This window comes from Oenanthe melanoleuca, chromosome 22, assembly GCF_029582105.1.
Source record: "Oenanthe melanoleuca isolate GR-GAL-2019-014 chromosome 22, OMel1.0, whole genome shotgun sequence".
NCBI classification, from domain to species: Eukaryota; Metazoa; Chordata; class Aves; order Passeriformes; family Muscicapidae; genus Oenanthe; species Oenanthe melanoleuca.
This window is the reverse complement of record NC_079355.1, coordinates 141,598-160,832: the sequence shown is the minus strand read 5'-3', so window position 1 is coordinate 160,832 and position 19,235 is coordinate 141,598. Positions and strand designations below refer to the sequence as shown.

The 19,235-nt window shown below is 55.3% G+C and overlaps 2 protein-coding genes across 3 annotated transcripts in view; one reads left to right on the top strand and one right to left on the bottom strand.

Annotated features, from left to right (window-relative positions):
* The window catches only part of NUDCD3 (NudC domain containing 3), a 28,395-nt gene extending 14,348 nt beyond the window's left edge, over positions 1-14,047 (bottom strand). The window contains exons 1-2 of the mRNA XM_056508764.1: positions 13,677-14,047; positions 11,439-11,731 (exon numbers count right to left, since the gene is read on the bottom strand). Coding sequence (XP_056364739.1) covers positions 11,439-11,731; positions 13,677-13,868 — 485 coding nt within the window. The 5' untranslated portion in view covers positions 13,869-14,047. The remainder of the gene's footprint in view (positions 1-11,438; positions 11,732-13,676) is intronic.
* Positions 14,048-15,034: 987 nt separating this feature from the next.
* On the top strand, positions 15,035-19,235 carry LOC130262015 (uncharacterized). 2 transcript variants are annotated; one of them, XM_056508765.1, is made up of 5 exons: positions 15,035-15,691; positions 15,772-15,858; positions 17,156-17,248; positions 17,787-18,036; positions 18,247-19,235. In XM_056508765.1, exons 1-5 carry the CDS (start codon positions 15,460-15,462, stop codon positions 18,254-18,256), a joined length of 672 nt encoding a protein of 223 aa, XP_056364740.1. In that variant the 5' UTR covers positions 15,035-15,459; the 3' UTR covers positions 18,257-19,235. The 2 variants fall into 2 exon arrangements, with proteins under 2 accessions (XP_056364740.1, XP_056364741.1); XM_056508766.1 differs by lacking the exon at positions 15,772-15,858 and having other exon boundaries at positions 15,530-15,691.

Here is a 19,235-nt window from a genome sequence, read left to right as displayed (position 1 = left end):
CTCTACTGGGACAAACTCAAAAGGGAGCAGGAGGAGGCAGTGCGCCTATGCCCAGCCAAGGCTCCCAGATGCAGATCATCAAAGATAGGAGAAATCCACCGGTACAAAGGCACACATGGTGAGACACCAGCTGCAAATGCCACACGGCCTCAGCATGGATAAATACAGCAATCAGCTGCTGTCACAAAGCTATCAGGGGTGTCCTGAAGTGGCTTCTCTTCCTCGGAAGAGCACCAGGGCAAAGCAGACCCCAGTCAGGCAGCTCTGGATGTTGCTGCCCCACTCAGAGGTTACCAAATGCAATCTCACTGCCTATAATGGCATGAGTGGACTCATCAACCCCACAGCCAGCGTTAACCGTGCAGCAGGGAAACTGAGGCAGGACTTGCTCTGCAGGAGCTTTGTCCAAAGTCTCTCCGCACAGTATAGGGACTGTGCAGGTGACAGCAGCCTTACTCCCAGCCTGGCTGTCCCTGTGGGACAGCTCTGTCATCCCCCAGAGCTGTTACTGTGCTGTACCTGGAGCAGGGCTGGGTGATGGAGGGAGATGTCACCGCCACCTCTGCCATCACATGCAGCTCACTGGACAAGCTCAGCTCGACTGCCTCGGCCTTGCAGGTTGTCATCCAGCTTCAGGGGGAGCAGTTCCCCCTCATGCCTAAACCTTCCTCTAACCATGGCTGCTCACCCTGGGGGTGTGAGTTCCAGGAGTATCACTTTTCCATTCCTCTCCTCCCCAACATCCCAGTCCAAATCTCTCCAGCTGTTTTCCCAAGACATCACCAACCTCTGCTTCCAGCTCTGTTTCCAATGTTAAAAATCCATGCAATAGGCTTTGTACGCCTGAACTAGATCACTGGGGGACTCACGAAACCTGGATAATTTCACTGCCAGTGTAACTGCCAGCTCTGGAGCCACAGAGGATCCAGGAGGGTGGTGAAGGCAGGCCGCAGCCTTGTTAGGCACTGCTGACAAACGGCTGACAGCTCCACCACCTCCTGAAGCAACTCTTCCTTTCCTGGAGGTTTTCCAGCCAGATCTCTGCCTGGTCCAACTCTGCTTAGCACACACCAGTGGCACTCCAGAATTGGACCCTGCTCCTTGGCTGGGAGGCAGCTTCCCTCACTGTTCACAGGCGACAGCTCTGGCTCACAGCATGCTGGGCCAAGCCACGCCGGAGGGGGCTCTCTTGGCCAAAGGCATCCATCATGTCTCAAGAGCACCACTGTGCAGGGGCAAGAGAACCTCCTGCACCAACACCACAGTTCCTACCCCCAGACCCACCAAGTGAAGACGGAGGAGAGACCCAGCACACAGCGTGGGTTGGGTGGCGATTGTCCCAGCAGTACAGCTGCTCCTGGTGCAACGGTCACTCACCAGACTGCCTGAATGCCCGCTGGGCTGGGGCAGGTGGTGGCAGGACTGAGGGGAGGGGGGGTGACAAAGTACCAGCTTTTAAACCCAAGGGTTTGGCACTGCGTGCACTTGGCTGCCGGGTGGTGGGGATGGTGGGGGTGGGTCTATGTGTTCTGTCTTGTTCTATTTTCGCTCGCAATGTGTCATTTTGGGGGAGGTGAAACCTTTAACAATGCACCATCGAGAAGCAGCCGATCTGTTTCCCACTCCTCAGCCACATGGTGCAGCATGGCTGTGCTGTCCCTGGGACTGGAGCCACTCCCTATGCATGGGGTGAGACCCTCAGCAGCAGCACAAGCAGACCAAGGCCCCCTGAGAGGTGGCAGTGTCGTCCCTGGTGGGCATGCTGGATGTCTGAGGATTGAGCCCCATACACAGATTTCTGGGCATTTCTTACTCCGGGATTCCCAGCTCCGTGGGCTGGTGACGCACGATAAGCTGAGCAATGTGGAAACGGCAACAGCAATCCTCGCTCTGCGAACAGTCAGATGAACATGTTTCTGTCCTTGGAGCTCAACTGCTGCAGCACCAGCTCTTTGAACACAGTGCTGGACATAAACAAAGAGTAGGAACCAAACACACCAGCGGATCAGGTTGTTTGAGCTGAGAAGAAGCAGGGCAGCTCACCAAGTTCCTCTTCACTGAGGAGTTTTGGTGCAAGCATGCAGAAGTTGAGGAAAAGACACATCAGCATGAGGAGCAGAGGTGGGAAAGTGTCATGGGAGGGAACTGATACGGCATAATCTAAATGGACCTCCTTTTTTCCCTATAAGAAGAAGGAAAACATTACAAGGATTTTGAGAACAATTCAATGAAAGTGATCCTCTCAGCCTGGAGCAGTTCAGTTTTCCAAGGCAGGATCCCTGCCCTCTCAGGAAGGAAGTCCAGGATACCTGGATCTAGCAGTCAAGGATGACACCGCTCAGTGGCCAGTACAGCAGACATCCTCCCATCACTGGCATTCCCAGAAAGCTTCCTCCAGAGCTGGCACTGCTGTTTGCTATTAGTCAAGGTGAATTATTTAGGCAGCTCTAAGGAAAACATGTCAAGCCAGATGTGAAGATATGGAGGAAAGATGAGAGGAACAGCCCACAGTCTGTCCCCCTGAAACTGCTGCTGCAGGTAGCACAGGGCTGCTGGGAACCAGCACCACGTCAGCAGCCGCCATCCTCCTGCCTGGGAAACACTTGAGTAACCCACCTAGGGTAGCCTGTCAGACCCCTAGCAACCTTCAGGCCTTCATACTATCACAAATCCCTCCTCCCTCCTGGGGAAGCACCTTGCACCACACCTGCACCCTGCCCTCCCAGAACTAAAGGGGCTGCATGAAGCCCAGCAGGGCCAGCTAGGAAGGCAGGCATGGGATGGCTGAGTCCATTCTGCATCACTGCAGAAAGGCCCCGCTCACCCAAAGACATCAGCATGAGCAGAAGAATACAGATTTACTGGAATACAGATTTCCAGAACTTCTGCCTACTAGCCCTCCAGATGAGAACCTAAAGTGCCTCAAGCCACACAAAGGTCTGTGCACCCCAAAAAGCTGCTACCAAGCTTCAGCTTGAGCTGGGTAACAGCCAACAGACAAAGCTAAAAAAAAAAAAAAAGGCTTCTAAGATGATTTTGAAGAGGGTAAAGTGTGCCCTCTGCTCATCAGGGTTCCAGTGTGGGTGCTGTAGCAACAGTAGGGGAGTCAGAGGTTTAACCTCATCAGAAAGCTGCATGGATTGTGTGCATGGAAAATCCCAGCTTTGTGCTCCTTCTGCAAGCAAGCTGCAAAGGAGCCTCCCCCCCCACCTCCAGATTTAACATCTTTTGGCATCAAAACATCAGGACAGTTGCACTTTCTGTCTCTGGGTTCTGCCTGGGAAGCACCGTGGTAGGAAAACAGAGACTGCAGCTCCCAGACCTTCGCTGGGGTCCAGGAGGCACCCAGGGCTCCACAAAGGCTTCTTTGTACCAGCACTTCAACTAATGAGGGCCCTGGCACAGCTCTAAGCAAGTTGAATGCCAAATCCCTTCCCTTGCAGAACAAGTCACACTGCAGTCAATAAGTCTCAGGATCCACTCTGACCATCCCAATCCTCTCCAACACTCCCTGGCTGGCAGCAAGCTCCAGCCCTGAGCACACCAGTGGTCCAGGGCCCTGCCAATCCTCAGGATTTCTTCCAGCCCAGGTGTGTTTGCTTTGCTGGAGAACAACCCAAATCCAGTTTTAGAAAGTCTTCTTCACCCCCAAAGTGGACAGAAGTCTGTCATCAGCTCCCCATAGCCCATTATCCCTGGGGACCTGAGCAGACACCTCCAGGACTGCACTGTGCACCTTGGTGGTCCTGTTCTCAAAAACAGAAAGTGAAAAATGCCGGCCAGTGCCTTCCCCCTCAGTCTGAAACCTGAGGCACAGCCCAGCCAGGAAATGTAGTCCAGGCCCAAGCCTGCAGTGCCCACCATCAGCTTTACAAGGATCATGGAATCATGGAATTATTTTGGTCGGAAAAACCCTCTGAGACCATCAAGTCCAACTGTGCCCCCAGCACTGTCAAGGCCACCACTAACTCATGTGCCCAAGTGTCAAATCTGCATCTTTGTTAAATCCCCACAGGGATGGGGACTCCATCACTGCCCTAGGCAGCCTGTGCCAGGGTTGGACAGCCCTTTCCATGAAGGAATCTTCCCAATATCGAACCTAGAGCTCCCCTGGCACAACGTGAGACTGTTTCCTTTTGTCCTGTCCCTTGTTCTCTAGGAGCAGAGCCAGATCCCCACCTGGCTCCACTCTCCTGTCAGAAAGTTGCCAACAGTGAGAAGGTCCACCCTGAGCCTACTTTTCTCCAGGCTAAGCCCCTCCATCTCCTTCAGCTGCTTCTCATGAGACCTGTACTTCAAAGGTCACCTCACCTTCAGGAAGCCTCAGAGCTTCAACTTACCACCAGGATGGGACCAACAACCAAAAATCAAGCCCATCAAAACACATTCCCCTAGATCCCATTGTGTCACCGAGCCCGGGTGATGCAGTGGGAAGGGGTCAAGGCTCCTGGGTACCAGGTGCCCAAGGCACCACTCACACGATGCCTTTGCTGCTCTACTCAGCAGCCAACCAACAAATCCTCCTGCTTCCTTTGCATTTGGAGGCCCCACCAAGATGCTCTGCCCTCTCCCTACTGGGGGAGAGCCTTGCTCTTCTCCAAGCTCACTCACTTCAGGAGAGCTTTTAGCCTTCCCTTTTGCATCCTGAATTATTTACAGAGCTGTTCGACAGCACCAACCTACTGATATTAGGCAAATTGAAATGCCACCACCAGCTCACAGGAGAGTGTTAGAGTGCCAGCACCAGGGGCCTAAATTTTACTACTGCTGGGATATTTAGGTCAAGGACAGGAGGACATGCTACTGTCTGGAAAAGACCCCTGGGATCTTTATTGTTTGCCAAGAGCTTATACAACCTTGGGCTTCAGACCTCCTGAGAGAGAGACCTACACACAGCCAACCAGGCTTCCCTGGGAAAGGGGGACAAGGCCAAAGAAAGCCAATAGGATTGAGCTGTGGGAACAGAGGACAAAGTGGTTTCTCTCTCAGACCCCTGCACCACCAACACAACCTGGTCCTATCCGGTAGTTTTCCACGTTAACCCTCTTTTGGTGGAGACTGCAATATCAAACCAAGCAAACAGTGACTGCTTTTTTACCTAAGAATTGGGCACATGCTGTCCCTTGGTTTCCAGCCCTGGGATCTCCTGCTTGAGAGAAAAATTTATAGGTTTTAATTTAGTTATTTTTGGTCCCAGGACCTAATTTTGGAGCTCAGTACCTTGGTAGGGCAACCAAAAGCCTTAGCAGTTCAGTGCAGCACAGGGAAACTGGCACTCTGCTGCTGATCTCAGCTACCCAACCGGAGGGGCCTGGTTCTCCATGAGAACACTGGAAAATTGGACCCTGACTGTTCCTCATCATCTGCCAAAGGCTTGAGTGACAAGAGCTGCACCAGAAAGCACTAAAGGATTTCACCCTCAGATCAAGTGTTTCAGCTCTTGGAAAAGATGCTTCCTGACCAGTTAAGTTCCCACCACAATGGGAGATCATTCTCCCAGCAGGAATGGCTTCTCTCCATTGCAAGAAAGACTCCACTTAACAAAGATGACTTAAGATACATTTCTCTGCTTTCCTCAGTATTACCTGGACACATTTGTCACAGAAACCAAATACAACAGCACTGCAAGTGCAGTGCTGCAGATCCTGAGGGCCAAAAGCCTTGGTGCCACAGAAGGAGCCAAGGACACAGTGGGGCATGTCGGCAGAAAAAGGTCACACCAACACAGAGCTTCCATGAAGCTCTTGCTCCCACCTGGGGAGAGCTGGGAAGGGAGGAAAAGGAGTTGGAGTAACATCACTTTACTGTGAGAGGTACCATGTGGCTGGAAGAGGATTTCCTGGCCTCATTGCAAAAGCAGGACAGCCAAGGAGAAAAGAGAGAAGGCAGAGAACACCAGGGGGTCCACACACAAGCACAGGTATGGCCCTCAGAACACCGGAGAATCATGCAGGACCAGGAGCACAAGCACGCTCAAGGGAGAAAGAAGCATAGAAATGATGACTCTTCAGGCCAAAAACAGGCTGAAAGCAGAAAATGGACATGATAGAAGAATCCCACAGAAGGCAGAGAAGGGGACTGGGGACCCACTCAATGCCTCTTTACCTGCACAGAGAAAAGAGCCATGCATGGCAGTGCTGCACTGCAGGGACCTGCTGCAGGATGCTGTTGCAGAGCCCCAGGCATGGGAGGGCTGAAATTTAGAGAGAAAGGGGAAAATAATCCCTCCAAAGGGCTGAAGAACCAAGTGTTTAGAAAGCTGCTGAGCCACTATGTATCAGGGCAGGGTGAAAGCACAGTGGAAGTATCACTGCACCACTCCTTCTGTTCTTCTCCTCTTCCCCCAGCATCTGCTGCTGATGGAGACAGGATATGGGGCCAGATGGAGCTCAGCTACAGCAGGTCAGGCCATTCTCTGAGCTCTGTCTGACTCCTGCTCATGACAGGCCTTGGCCGTGCTGGAGGAATTCCCTGTGCACAGCCCCATGTGCATAAGAGGAATCGGAACCAGGACAGATTCTCCTTAAATATGGATCAAGATCAGCTCCTTTCTAGGTCAGGCTGGAAGAACAGCACGGACTCTGAGGTGAGCTCATCAGGAAAGTCCATAAAGGCAGTGGAGAAGGAAACCAGTTTAACTGGCATCTGGTCTGGACAATCCCAGACAAAACTGCTGAGCACCTAAGGGTTCCCCTCTCTTATGAATGGAAAAGGCTTGAGAGGAGAAAGCTTGGGATAATGCAGTTTCTGAGTCAAACAAAACTGGCCTCAAAGTTAGCAGCATGCAGCAGCATGCAGTAGCAGCTCCTCTTCACAGCCGTGCTCCCCCACACAGGGTGACCAGCAGTGAAATTCCTGTCCCCAGAACCCCAAGGAGGATGCAGCCATGCCAGGAAGCCCATCCTGCAGGCACCTCACAACAAAATGCCATCTGGGCTTCCAGCAAAGCCAAGCTGTTGCTAAGTCAAGTTACATTCACACAGGCGCCTCATGGAAATTTCCCAGAGCATTGCTGTGTCATCCCAGGGATGCTCCCAGTGCGTCTCACAAAGGGTTAACTCCAGGTTGCCAGGGGCTCTGGGAATGGGAGTGGTGGGTCTCAGGAGGCAGCTGGAATGTTAGGCGTCAGCTCACCAGATTAATGCATTTCAGTCCAATTCTACTCCGTTTCTCACCAGCCAGCAAGCCAGGGAGTACACCAGGGATTTTGTAGGTCACTGCTGAGCCCCAACACCCACTCCCAGAGACAGCAAAGCAATGTCAGGGAGCCCGGCCAGGTGGCGGGGCTCACCTGGACCAGGTGACTGGGGCAGTCAGGCTGGCCAGGGCTCTGCTGCTGAGCCACAGCCTGTTTGCCCCCTTCCTTGGCACAATGGCACTGTGCACATAGGGTGAGTGGAGTCTCTTCCCCAGCCAAGACTTCAAACCTGAAGGGTCTCCTTCAAGGCCCCAAAAGTGGGGAGCCATGAAGAGCCCCCTCCTCACCTCAGCCCACTCCTCGAGCTGCTGCTTCCCTCTCCACACCGCAGAAGGCAAATGGCTGAGGCCAGAGACCTCAGGGTCTCATTCTGTTCTGCATGTTACTGTGCCAGATCACCCAGCAGCAGCCAAAGGCCTCCTAGGAACGAGGCACATGCATATCCTACTGGGCCCACCTGGCACAGTGCTCTGTGTCCCAGTGGCCCTGCTTCCAGCCCTGGCTGTGCTGCCCACACCTAAAGATCCTCCTCTCAGAGATGTCACCCGTCCAGATGATCTCTAAGGTACAGACCAGAGCTGCCCCATCCTGAGCACACCTGGCTGGAGCACCTGGGAGAGACACAAAAGCTAGATGGAGAAACACATGAAGGTGAGACATTCATCATTATGCAGTGTCTAACAGGACTGCCCTTCCCAGCCTCCTGCCACTACCTTTTGCCCATACACGAAGTAAGGGAAGGGACTCATAGGACAGGGGGATGAGAGCTTCCCCCCCAGTTCATACTGGGAGAAAGCAAGGAGCAGAGGGAAGCCAGGAACCAAAGTCATAAAGCACAAGCACAGGCCGGGCTGCGCAGTGCCACACGTGGGCTGCCAGGCTCTATTTTAAATGCTGTGTGGCAAATATATGCAGGATGGAATCCAAGCTGGGGGAAGGGGAGGGTGCTGGGCAGCTGAGGTGTTCAAAATTAGGAGCTGAGCTCAGGCAAGGATGGCTTCTGGGAGCAGATCGGGGAAGAGCCAGAGCTGGGGCTGTGCAGCTGCAATGCCAGGAAGAACAGCCCCGTGGTGAGATGTGAGGAGGGTTGTGCCCTGCTACCCTCCTGGCAAGGCAGGGACAGCAAGAGAGCTGCAACAGCTGGGGAAGGACGGCTGGAACACTTAGGGCAAGAGGAACCTGCTTCTTCTGTGACAGGGACCTCTTCCCTGTCGGCACAGCTCCTGGCACAAGTGTCACCCCAAAGACACCTCCATCCTCAGGGTATTTACAGGGCAGCAAAGAGAATTGATTCACCTGCCTTTCACAAGTGGGGAAGGTGAGGGACTTGGGGAGACCTGGCCGAGCTCCAAACTGAGCCCTGAAAACCTTCACACCTGCAAAACTGGCTTGATTCATCTGGATTGATGCTGAAAAAGCTGCTGCCATCTCACTGTGCTTTGTAAGATGTTCCCAACCAGCACCCCAGCATCCTGGCGCAGCGCGAGGCTCTGATGGGAGCTGGCAGATCTGGGATGGTACCTGCCCTACATTTCCAGAGCCATCAGGTTGACAGAATGAGCAAGTTTTTATATAGATTTTGGTGGCAGCGGTTTTCTTCACCAGCGGCTGGAGGGGCGGAGGGAAGGAAGGGAGATGGAAAATATTTTTGTTTAAGCTCTTTTCTGCATTCCTGCTGCCAGAGTTGTGCATTACTCATGCGCCCCTCGTACCCAGGCTGGTAGCTCTGGGTTTTGCTCAGAAGGAAGGGGCTGTGGAGAATTAAGCAGTTGGTTAAATTATTAATAGTCTGTCGGGGGGTGCCCGCCTGGCCCCCACTGCCTTTCAGGGGGCTCCAGTGCCCCCCAGAGGCATTGAAACCAACTACAGCCCCATGACAAACCCTTGGGTTCCTCTGCCCTACTTCAAGCACGCAGATACTCATTCTCCTGGCCTGGAAACCACTAGACACCTGGGACTGGGATGGGGGCTCCTGCACCTGGTCTCACCCACCACATTGAAACTGGGCAGGCGCCAAGGGGGCTGCAGGTATTCCACCCCATCAGCGAGTTTGGGGTGGTGGGAGCAGTAAGAGAAGAGGGAGAAGAGCCCATTGGGGAGGGCAGAAGTCACAGTGGCAGCTCTATTCAGCAGAAAGCACCTTCTTTTCATGGCAACACCCAGGGGAGAGCTGCCACGCAGGGCGTGGTGTTCAATGCCACAGCTACAGGTTGCAAAACAGTGCCTGAGGTCTGACAGGAGCCACTCTCCAGCGGTGCCAGGACACACTCAGAGGGTGGCACATGCAAGGGTTCTAACCAGGCTCTCACCACACGCAGCAGAAACCATCCTACTTGGCTCCACCACACTTGCTGTCAAACCCATCCTGCTCCCACAGAAGCCCTCACCTTCCTTCCTGATCCCTCCAGTTTCCTTCCTGCAGCCCTGACTTGTTTTCAGGCAGCTGAACAGTCCTCACACCAGCTGCTGCCCCACAACCAAAGTCCCGAGGTGAAATTTCACGGGGCAAACCACAGCAAACCTGGCCTGCACAGGGACACATGCAACTGGCACTCAGCCCAGGCCAGCTCTCTCTGCTCACAGCTTCACTGGGCTCCAATCTCTCCCTCTCCTCTCCACTGAGAGAAAGCTGAGCTGGACACAGTCAAGGCTCTGCTGTGCACTCTGGCAGGGCTTTTTTTGACTTGCTAATTTTGCCCAGAAAGTGGTGTCAGACTGGTAGCCCCATGGACAATCTTCCTATACCAGGACAGCTCCAGCACAGGCATTGCAGGTGAGTTCATTTTCGGCATCTGGCTTTTCTTTATCCCGTGGGATGCACATCAGTTACACATAAGCCTTGAAGCTGTGACCAAAGAGCCTGTTTGAGTGCCCAACCATCCCCTGGGGGAAGAACCACACCTCTCCACTCCTGCCACTTATTCCACTGCTCCCAAGATTTTGGTTCTCAGACTGTCCCTTCCAAGGGTGAACAGCCCCAAAGTCTGAGCTCTGAATTCTCTCTGCCCCTGGATGGCATCAGTCATCCCAGTCCTTACAGGATTTGAGGTTCTTCCAGTGGTCTATCCCTTTCTGGCAGCTTGCTTTTCCCAATGACATGTCCAAAACTGGCTGGGAGGACAGGGATCACCAGCCCAAGCTTCCCTCCTCACCAAGCATTAGTGGGACAGCAGGGACAAGCCACAGCAAAGCCCCACATATGGGCAGGACCATTGTGGTGATTGGAAGAGGGCTGGCGCAGCCAGCACATGGGGTCTGACCATAGAACATACCAGGGACAGGAGGAGGAGATGGAGTCTGCACAGCCAGCTCACAGCATCACTCCCCTGACTTGGTCAGCAAAGAAACACAGGAGTTTGAACCTCATGAGGCCCTGAGTAAGGGTTGGGCAGCTCTGACTTGGCTGAGGGTCAAGGGGATGCCATGGAAGGATGAGTGAACCCTGTACAGGACCTGCATTCAGGTACATGGCTCAGAGAGGCCATGCTGGCTCTCTGGAGCTCACATCTTGCTGCTCAGCATACTTCTGAAAGTATCCCAGAAGCTGTGGAAGGACTTTGACACAAGGACATTTCTGCACAAATGGAGGCTCCTTGGCACTGCTGGAAAGCCACCAGGCCTGGCTAAAGAGAAAACTCTACAGCACTTGCTTGATCTTCAAAGCTGGCCCTGCTCTGAGCCAAGGGTTCAGCCAGAGACCTATGGAGGGCTCCAAACCCATTTGCTGCTGCAAATGTCACATGGGCCAGGCTGCCAGCACCAACTTGCAGGTATTGCAAGGTATCCGTGCACATGCCCAGACAGCTGCTGGGATGTCTCCCAGCACACCAAGGAGTCCAGCACTAACAAAATGGTTTCAGGCTGGTGCCGTGAGTTCCACGTGAGGTTTAGCAAGTGCCAGAAAAGGGACAGTCCACGGCACAACCTGTTTGTGGAGGAGCTGAATGGCCCAGCTCAGCTGTGTGGGGCCATGTACAGGATATTCCGCTTCCCCTGCTCAGAGCAGAGTGGGAAACCCTGAACCACCCACTGGACAGCAACTGCTGCCCTCCTGTGGGGAATTACACAATGCCTCCAGCCTTGGAAGCCTGCAAGGGAAATCCTCACAGCCTCCCGAAGGGCTGAGTGCCTGCAGAGGAAGGTCAAAACCCAAAAAGGGCTGTGCAGGGAACAGTGGACACCCTGTCCACAATTTTGCACCCCCCCCACCAGGAGCATGAAGAAAGTAAGAGACCCTTACGTGGGCAGCTCTGCTGGGGCAGCAGCCCCCGGAGGCTCCGCTATCCCAGGGCTGGGGGCTGCGGCGCCCTGGGCTGCAGCTGATTCCTGAGAGCCTGCAGCTTCCCCAGCATGTGGCTCTGGGATGTGCTCCGTTGTCTCCACCTCAATCTCCTGAGCCGCAGGGCACAGCTTCAGCCTCTCAGCAGCTGCAGCTGCCTCCTCCTCCTCCTCCTTCTTCCTCAGCTTCGCCTCCATCTCCCGGCGCCTCTTCTCATCATCCTGCCTGGCCATCCGCTCAAACACTCGGAATGCCTGGGAGAGAAGGAGCAAACGGAGTAAGTAGCACTGCCTGCTCTGCTAAGAGAAGAAAAGGGGCAGCATCACATACTTGGGGCATCTACTCCCACCTGCCCTTCCTCTCTCTGCACCACATACCTACCCTCAGCTGCTTCAGTCATCAACAAAACCAGCTAGTGACTCTTTGAAAAGTCCCATGGACACATCAAGCACACCTCAGAAACTCCCGGGAGCATTTTGGAATTGTTTCTAGGATTGCATTCTCACAGTCAACCTCACCCCAGCCTGGGAAGAGGGCTGGTTGCTCCAGGGAAAAGCACAGTGGTGAAATTCAGCTCTTGGCTGGGAGGGAACTCCAAGAGAGCCTCCCCTTACCCCATATTCCAGGGCTCATCCAGGGACCATTAGCAAGCCTGGACAGGCAAACAGGATGAGCAGCCCTAGGAGAAGTTGCAGGACAGCTGACCTGGTACTGGCTATGTGCAAACAGACAGGTGCAGAGGAAGATGTGATCCCAGGAGATGCAATCCTACCCCTCATCTGGCTTCCAGCCATGCCTGTCCAGTGCAGGCTGAAGGCCAGAAGTGAAGCCCACAACTGTGTCTGCAGCAAGGAGTGATGGCCACTCAGACCCTGCACCTGATTCTTGAAAAGGCTGCAAATTCTCCCACCCAAGTGCCAGGGCTTTGGCACTGTAAACATGTTCTAAATGTGTGCAAGCATTAAACACAGCCCTCCTTCGCTTCCCAGGAATATTCTGGAGGCAGATTTAGTGCTTTCAGCAGTGGACTGGCACACCTGCTTGATTCGAGTCTTCTTCTGGGTCCAGGAGGTGCAGGACAAAGGACATGGCCCAGGGAGGGCTCCTGCCAGCACAATCACAACAGGACAGAAACTCGTGCCACTCACTCCAGCTTTTCTCCCCAGGCAGTGAGCAGAGGGGAGGATGTGGGAGAGGTAAGCACCAGCCCTGCATGGATCACGCAAAGCAACACCTCAGAACTGTGTGCCCTGGACTGCAGTCGAGTGAGGATGAGGAGGAACGAGCCCCTTCCACTCTGTTCCCCACCTCAGGCTGCAGCCATGAGGCTGACCTGACTAACACCAGACAGAAAGGCAATCAGCACTTCCCTTCTGCCCAAAAGTTTGAGCTCCATGCTGTCTCTCTGCAGCCTGAGCCCCCTCTGGGGTCTGCCTAATCCAGAGGGGCCAGCAGGGGCCACCCCGGCGGTAATGAGGACCCCCCCAGTGCCACGGGGCACTACAGGGAAAGGCAGTACCCCTGTCTCCCCGCCTGCAGCATGCCTGGGAAGGAAAATTCACCAGTCCAAGCAGACAAATACCTTAAACCCAGCCTCACTCTAAGTTTTACGAGCTCATTTCCTCCTTGCCAGTAAAGATTAACAACAGGCCAGAGGACCCCAAGTCAAAGCTGCTCCAACACCAAAGCAGGCAGGTCAGAAGCGGGACCAGTGCAATGCCGGCCACAAGCTCTCGCTGAGCCGAGTCCAGACCTGCCTCCCGCAACGACACCCGGGTCCTCATCTGCCTCCCGCCTCTCTCTGGGCACTCTGCTCCCACGGCTCCTGGCGGCAGCTCCCTGAGGCCACCCTGACTCGGTGCTCCAGGGGCCAAGCTCCGAGCTGATGTCGCAACCGGGCTCTTCCTACCGGGGTCTCGCAGTCCTCACCTCCCTCCGGGGCTCCTCATCTTCTTACGAGGGTGATGCTTGCCCCCGCTTGAAAGGACCTCTCCTGCCTTCCTCAGCGCTCCTCCAGGCAGCGCCGGTGCCCTGGGGGTTGCTGTGCCGCCCGACCCCCGCCCCGCATTCCCCGCCGCCGGCCCAATAGGAACACCGCCCAGCCGGGAAAACACGGCCCGTTCGACTCGGCGCCGCGGCAGGGACAGCGCCGCCGCCAGCAAGGCCAGGCCGCGCCATCTCCCCGGGCCTCGCCGGTACCTGCAGGGCCATGGCCTGCGCCGCGCCGGGCGGGAAGCCCAGGCGGTCCCCGGGCCGCAGGAGGAGTCGATAGAAGTCGGTCTTGCGGTAGAGAAAGCCGAAGAGGATGCGTAGGAATTCCTCCACGTTGCCGACATGCTGCAGGATGCCCAGAAGTGCCTGGTCGTACATGTCAGTGAGCGCGGCCTCCATGGCGGCCCAGGGCCCGCTGTCACGGCAACGGGTTCGGCGGCGCTTCCGGTCCGCCCGGAACCCGCCCTGTGCATATGGATTCCGGCCCTCCGGAAGGCCCCTCCCGCCTCGCTGCGGGTTCCGGGCATTCCCGGCCCCCAGTGGCGCCGCTCGCACCTCCTGCCGCCTCGCAGCACCGGGAGACGCCCAGACCCCGCGGCCCCGGGACCCTGTGTGTCTCCCATGTCCCCGGTCTCCCCTCCCCTCGCCATTCCCGACTCTGCCCCCAAAGGGGACGTGGGGGTGGGGGGTGTGCAGGACCCGCTCCGAGCCTCCAGGGGGCGCCCAGGCCCCGCCACCGCCTCCGCCGCCTCCCGGGGGGGCCGGGGGAGCCTCAGGCGCCGCTGAGGCGGCCTGCACTGCCGGCATCCCGGCTCCGTGCCGGCTGCGCGGGTCCGGGCCGCTGGAGACAGAAGCTCTGGGGCATGGAGAAACAGCTGCATGGTGCCCCCCAGACCAAGGCAAGTGGGAGCCATGCTGGGCCGGGGGAGCCTCAGGCGCCGCTGAGGCGGCCTGCACTGCCGGCATCCCGGCTCCGTGCCGGCTGCGCGGGTCCGGGCCGCTGGAGACAGAAGCTCTGGGGCATGGAGAAACAGCTGCATGGTGCCCCCCAGACCAAGGCAAGTGGGAGCCATGCTGGGCCGGGGGAGCCTCAGGCGCCGCTGAGGCGGCCTGCACTGCCGGCATCCCGGCTCCGTGCCGGCTGCGCGGGTGCCGGCGCCCAGGGCAGCCCTGCAGTGGGTCTGCTGGGCCGGTGGGATGGCAGCAAATCAGGCGCAAGACGGGAGAGGTGGCCCCAAGGAGCTGCTTGGCCTGAACCAAGAACTTTTCTGTGTCCCATGCTCTGCCAGGAGGAGGTGCACTAAAGTCTGGGAGGGAGAGTGGCTGGGACAGCTGTCCTTAACTGGCCAAGGGGATGCTCTGCGCCACAGAGCAGAGTCATGCCCAGTATGGAGGAGTTACCCACAACAAAGGGCTTCAAGGCGTTTGGGGACTGGCTTGGCATTGGTTAACAGGTGGTGAGCAGTTGTAATGTGCATCACTTGTTTTCTTGTGTGTTCTTTCCCTCTCACCGTCTCTCTCTTTTTTTCTTTTTTCTTTTTTTTTATTATTACTATTTTACTGCATTTCAATTATTAAACTGTTTTTATCTCAGCCCACAAGTCCTATTTTATTTGCTTTCCTGAGTATGTTCCTTACTCCATGAGGGTAAAGTAAGTGAACAGCATCATGGTTCTTGGTTGACAGTCCTTTTCGATGACGGATGTGGGGCATGAAGGGTTTGAAATAATTCCCAGGTGCCAGCTCCTGACTCCTCCAAGGGAACTCCAGGAAGTATTTGGTTCATGTTCAGGGCAGGCCCACACCAGCAGCTGGCTGACACTCTCAGGCACTTGCAGGGGCACTGGGATTTGCTCTGGAGACAGGTGATGTCCCAGGTAGTCTCTGCAGAGTTTTTAGAGCAGCTCTCCAGAGAGCCCTGTATATGCTGGGGAAGGGCTGAATCCAGTGGCTTTGCTTTACCTGTCACCAGCAGCTGGGGAATATTTGGATGCCCCCATGGAGATGGCAGAATGTTGCTGGTAGAAGCCCCCGTGAGGTCACAAAGGCTCTGTGGAGCCGCAGAGCCAGGCCCTGTGTGCAGGGTGCGTTGTGTGCCACGGGCTTCAGCAGCAGCAGCTGCATCATGGCACAGGCACGGTGTGCCCTGACTCTCATCGTCCTCCTGCTGGCCCTGCCAGCCCAGGATGTTGGGGCTGCTTCGTGGCGAGCACAGGCAGTGGGTAGGTGGGCAGGCCGGGGCCAGCAGCCAGGTCTGAGCAACAGTGACTCAGAATTCAACTGACACACTTTCTGTCTAAAGCACTGGAGCATGAGGCTACGCAGGAGGAGGAAGGCCAGCAGAAAGTGCCAGTCCCTGGGGAAAACACCAGGGCCTTTTACACAACAGGTGTGTGGAGTAACCGCTGTCCCTTGGGCATCCAGCAGCATCTGCACAGATCCCTGGGCCTGCAGGCTCTGCCCCGGTGCCAAGCTGTCGGTGCAGAGCCAGTGCTCCGCCAGCAGCCAGGAGCAGCTCTGGGCCAGCACCTCGGGGGTGCAGGCTGTTGCTGTTGCTGTTGCTGTTGCTGTCCCAGTGACACACACTCAGACGCTCTGGGGGCAGCAAATGCTCATCACCTCCCACACTCCGTCCTCAGGGATTTTAGAACTTCGTTCTTTGTGGGGGAGTGAAGCCACCTGCACACCCCTCAGCAAATGATGGGAAATGTGACTTTGGATCTAATGTCCCTCCCCCAGCACCTGCATCCCAGATGTTGCTGTGAGACCCTGGAGGCCCTAACACAACAGAGAGGGATCCCTGCTTGGAACTGGGCTCCAGAGGAGTGTGCTCTCAGATTAGCATGGCTTAGGAGGATCCTACATCATCCTCCTCCAAGCTCTGTGCCTGAGCCATGCTGAGGCTTTACTTTTCCCTGAACCTTGACAGTGCTGGCCAGCCCTGGGGAAGGCCCCATGCCAGGATATAGGAATGCTTTCAAAATTATCCAGGCACTGGGCAGTCCTGCCACAGGTTGTACGTGGGAGACAAGTCCTGAAAACTGGGGGCAGGCAGACGCTGCCCATACTGCAGAAAAGGCAATAAGGGAGAGGGAAGTTCAGGTATCTCCCTAGAGGGCCTGACTGAATCCCCTTGGGGTGTGGGTGCTGGGCTGGGGAGCAGGAGCTGGGGGTGGCTGTCCTTGACACAGGAATGGGTTTTGTCCATCTCACTCCAAGGGGCCAGTGGAAGCCGTGTTCGCCCCACGCTCTCTGTCCAGCCCCTGAGCCCTGTCCATGGAGACAGCTATATCCTTTGGCATCAGAGAGGGTCTCCATCCAGAGCAGCACCTGCCAAGCCTCAAAAGGGAAGATGGGCAAGGGCAAAAGGAATAGTGAGCAAATGTGAAGGATCCCCAGGAACAGGGAGCAAAGCCCGGGTGCGCTGTGTTCCTCCATGATCCTCTTCCCTGTTCTGTTGTTCTGTCAGGACAGATGGTGCTCCAGGATACGAGGGGAGCTCTTTGGGGGGAATTTGTTTGCAGCTGTGGGCACAGGCAGGGCTTTTCCAATTTCTCAGCTGGACTCTGCACTTGAATTCCCTTGGCACTGCAGGAATCACTGGTCAGTCCTGACCGACTGCACAGCCTGAGTGCTGCTTCCAGGGTTTGCTGGGGGGAAGATGCAACTTTATTCTTATCATTAAGGTCCAGAGCATCAAGATGGAAGGGGACAATCTTCCATGGAGACGTCCAAAGTGCTACATGAAATCCTGAGGGAGCTGAGAGTGATACTAGGAGGTGGGTATAGGTCACTCCTAACCAGCACAATTAGGCAGCAGAGGTTTCAGGTGCATGTAAGGTCACACTGTAGCCCCCTCCACCCACAGCTCAGATCCTGACTACAGGACACTCCACGTCATGCCCTGCGGTACTGGTGAGCTGCAAGGGTGCTCCAGAGTCTGTACTGCCAGTTGTGTCTGGCTGAATCCCAGGGACTGTGCTTGCCCCAGTCAGATCATCCTTGGCCAGAGCACAGGAGAAATTGTGGGCACATGTGAAGAATCCCCAGGAACAGGGAGCAAAGGCAGACACTGCAAGAACTGGATTGTGACCACTCCAAAGTGTAAGCAAAGCTAAGAGGAGAGAGAGGGTCCAGAGAGCAGGGACTTGCAAGGCCTTTGGGAGCTCCCTTGGTTTCTACTGAAGCCGTGGAAACGTTGCCCCCACAGGATATTCCCTAGTGACGTGGGAAAGAACCTTTGTTGGCAATGTCAGGCCTCCGGTGAGATTAGCAGGGGTGTGCAGGACACACTAACGTGCACAATTGGTCCTGCAGGTGTGAAGAGCCTGAGCCTCAACAGCGCTGTCAGCAGGAGATCCACCAGCTCTGGGAGCAGCGGGGCAGACCCAGACGCGGTGGAGAGCGGGGCATACCCAGACACTGTGCTGGGCAGGGTGGACACAAACGCTGTGGATGCTAACTCTTTCCAGAAGTACTGCATCGAAGGAATTGTGGCGGTCCTTGGCTCCATGCTGCTCGGAATGGTGCTGTGCTGTGTGCTCCATGTGTGGAGGAAGAGGAGAAAGTGAGTTGGTGGGGTGGAGGGGAGCTGCCAGGCTGGTATGGGGTGGCATCAGGTATTTCGAGCTCCGGTGCTCTGGGTGCCCAGTAAGTCACCGTGGAGATTGGCTGTGAGCTGGCGCTCCCTGCTCTGCCCAGAGCTGTCTGTGCCCACAGCCCGCGGGGCGCCAGTGCTGCTCACACCCTCACACTCAGCAGCTTCCTCTCTCCATAGGAAAACGTAGCATCAGGGAGCCCCTCACAGCTTCCTGAGCCACTTCAGAGTGCCTGGACAGCCGCACTGAGGAATATTTGGAGGAGTATAAATAAAGAGCAGCAGCACAATCAATTTTGTTGTACTGGCAGCAAACTTCCATGGGTGCCACTGTAGGGCCTGGGAGTCCCCTGGCTACTGAGGGGGTGCAGGGAGCCCCAGGATGCCACTGAATCTAGCTTGCCACTGGTTCTAATTTGATTCTTATTTGATTTTCACTATATGTATTATCTATGCTGTAGGCAATAGAGTCACCTTGGACACGATCCTTTGTTGTGTTTTTGCAAATTCATATTAATTCCACCTGAACAAGAGGAAGAACTTTTCCATGCAAGTGACATGTACTGGAACAGATTGCCCAGGTTTTGGAGTCTCACCCACTTGTGATATTCCAGGACTGTCTGGACACATTTCTGTGCAATGTGCTCTGGATTATCCTGCTTGAGGAGGGAGGTGGGACCAGATGACCCCACACTGTTGTACCTTTCAACCTTATCCACAATGTGATTGAAGTTTGTTTTCACTAACACCTTTGCCAGTGATTCACCAGCACACAGTGAGTGGAAGGGATCTCCCATGCAGGGGAGGCACCCAGTAAGATTTTTTCATATGCTTCTTCATATGCTTCGTATGCATCTCCTGGAGAAATGCATGGCAAGGAAACGAGCTGGATGAGTGAGCTGGGGCAGACTTTGACAGGGCTTTTCCATCCCAGCTTACTGGGACACCAGGAAAAGGTGGAGCCCTGCCATAGGGCCCCTGTGTCTGGCTGCTGTCCAGAACAGGCACTGAATGCTCCCTAGCCTCCAGCAACACATAGACCCGGGAATATTTTATATATATTCTGTTCTATACCTTTTATCATATTTTGACATATTAACACTCTGTGGTTCATACATTTATTCTGAACCTGCTTTCCTGTTACTCCAATAAACCAAACTGTTCATGAA

Bases quoted from the DNA above. Each gene is read 5' to 3' on its own strand.
- LOC130262015 (XM_056508765.1), top strand. From the start codon at position 15,460: ATGCCCCCATGGAGATGGCAGAATGTTGCTGGTAGAAGCCCCCGTGAG. The intron at 15,692-15,771 runs GTAGGTGGGCAG...TTCTGTCTAAAG, and splicing joins GTGGCGAGCACAGGCAGTGG to CACTGGAGCATGAGGCTACG. The intron at 15,859-17,155 runs GTGTGTGGAGTA...CTTATCATTAAG, and splicing joins CAGGGCCTTTTACACAACAG to GTCCAGAGCATCAAGATGGA.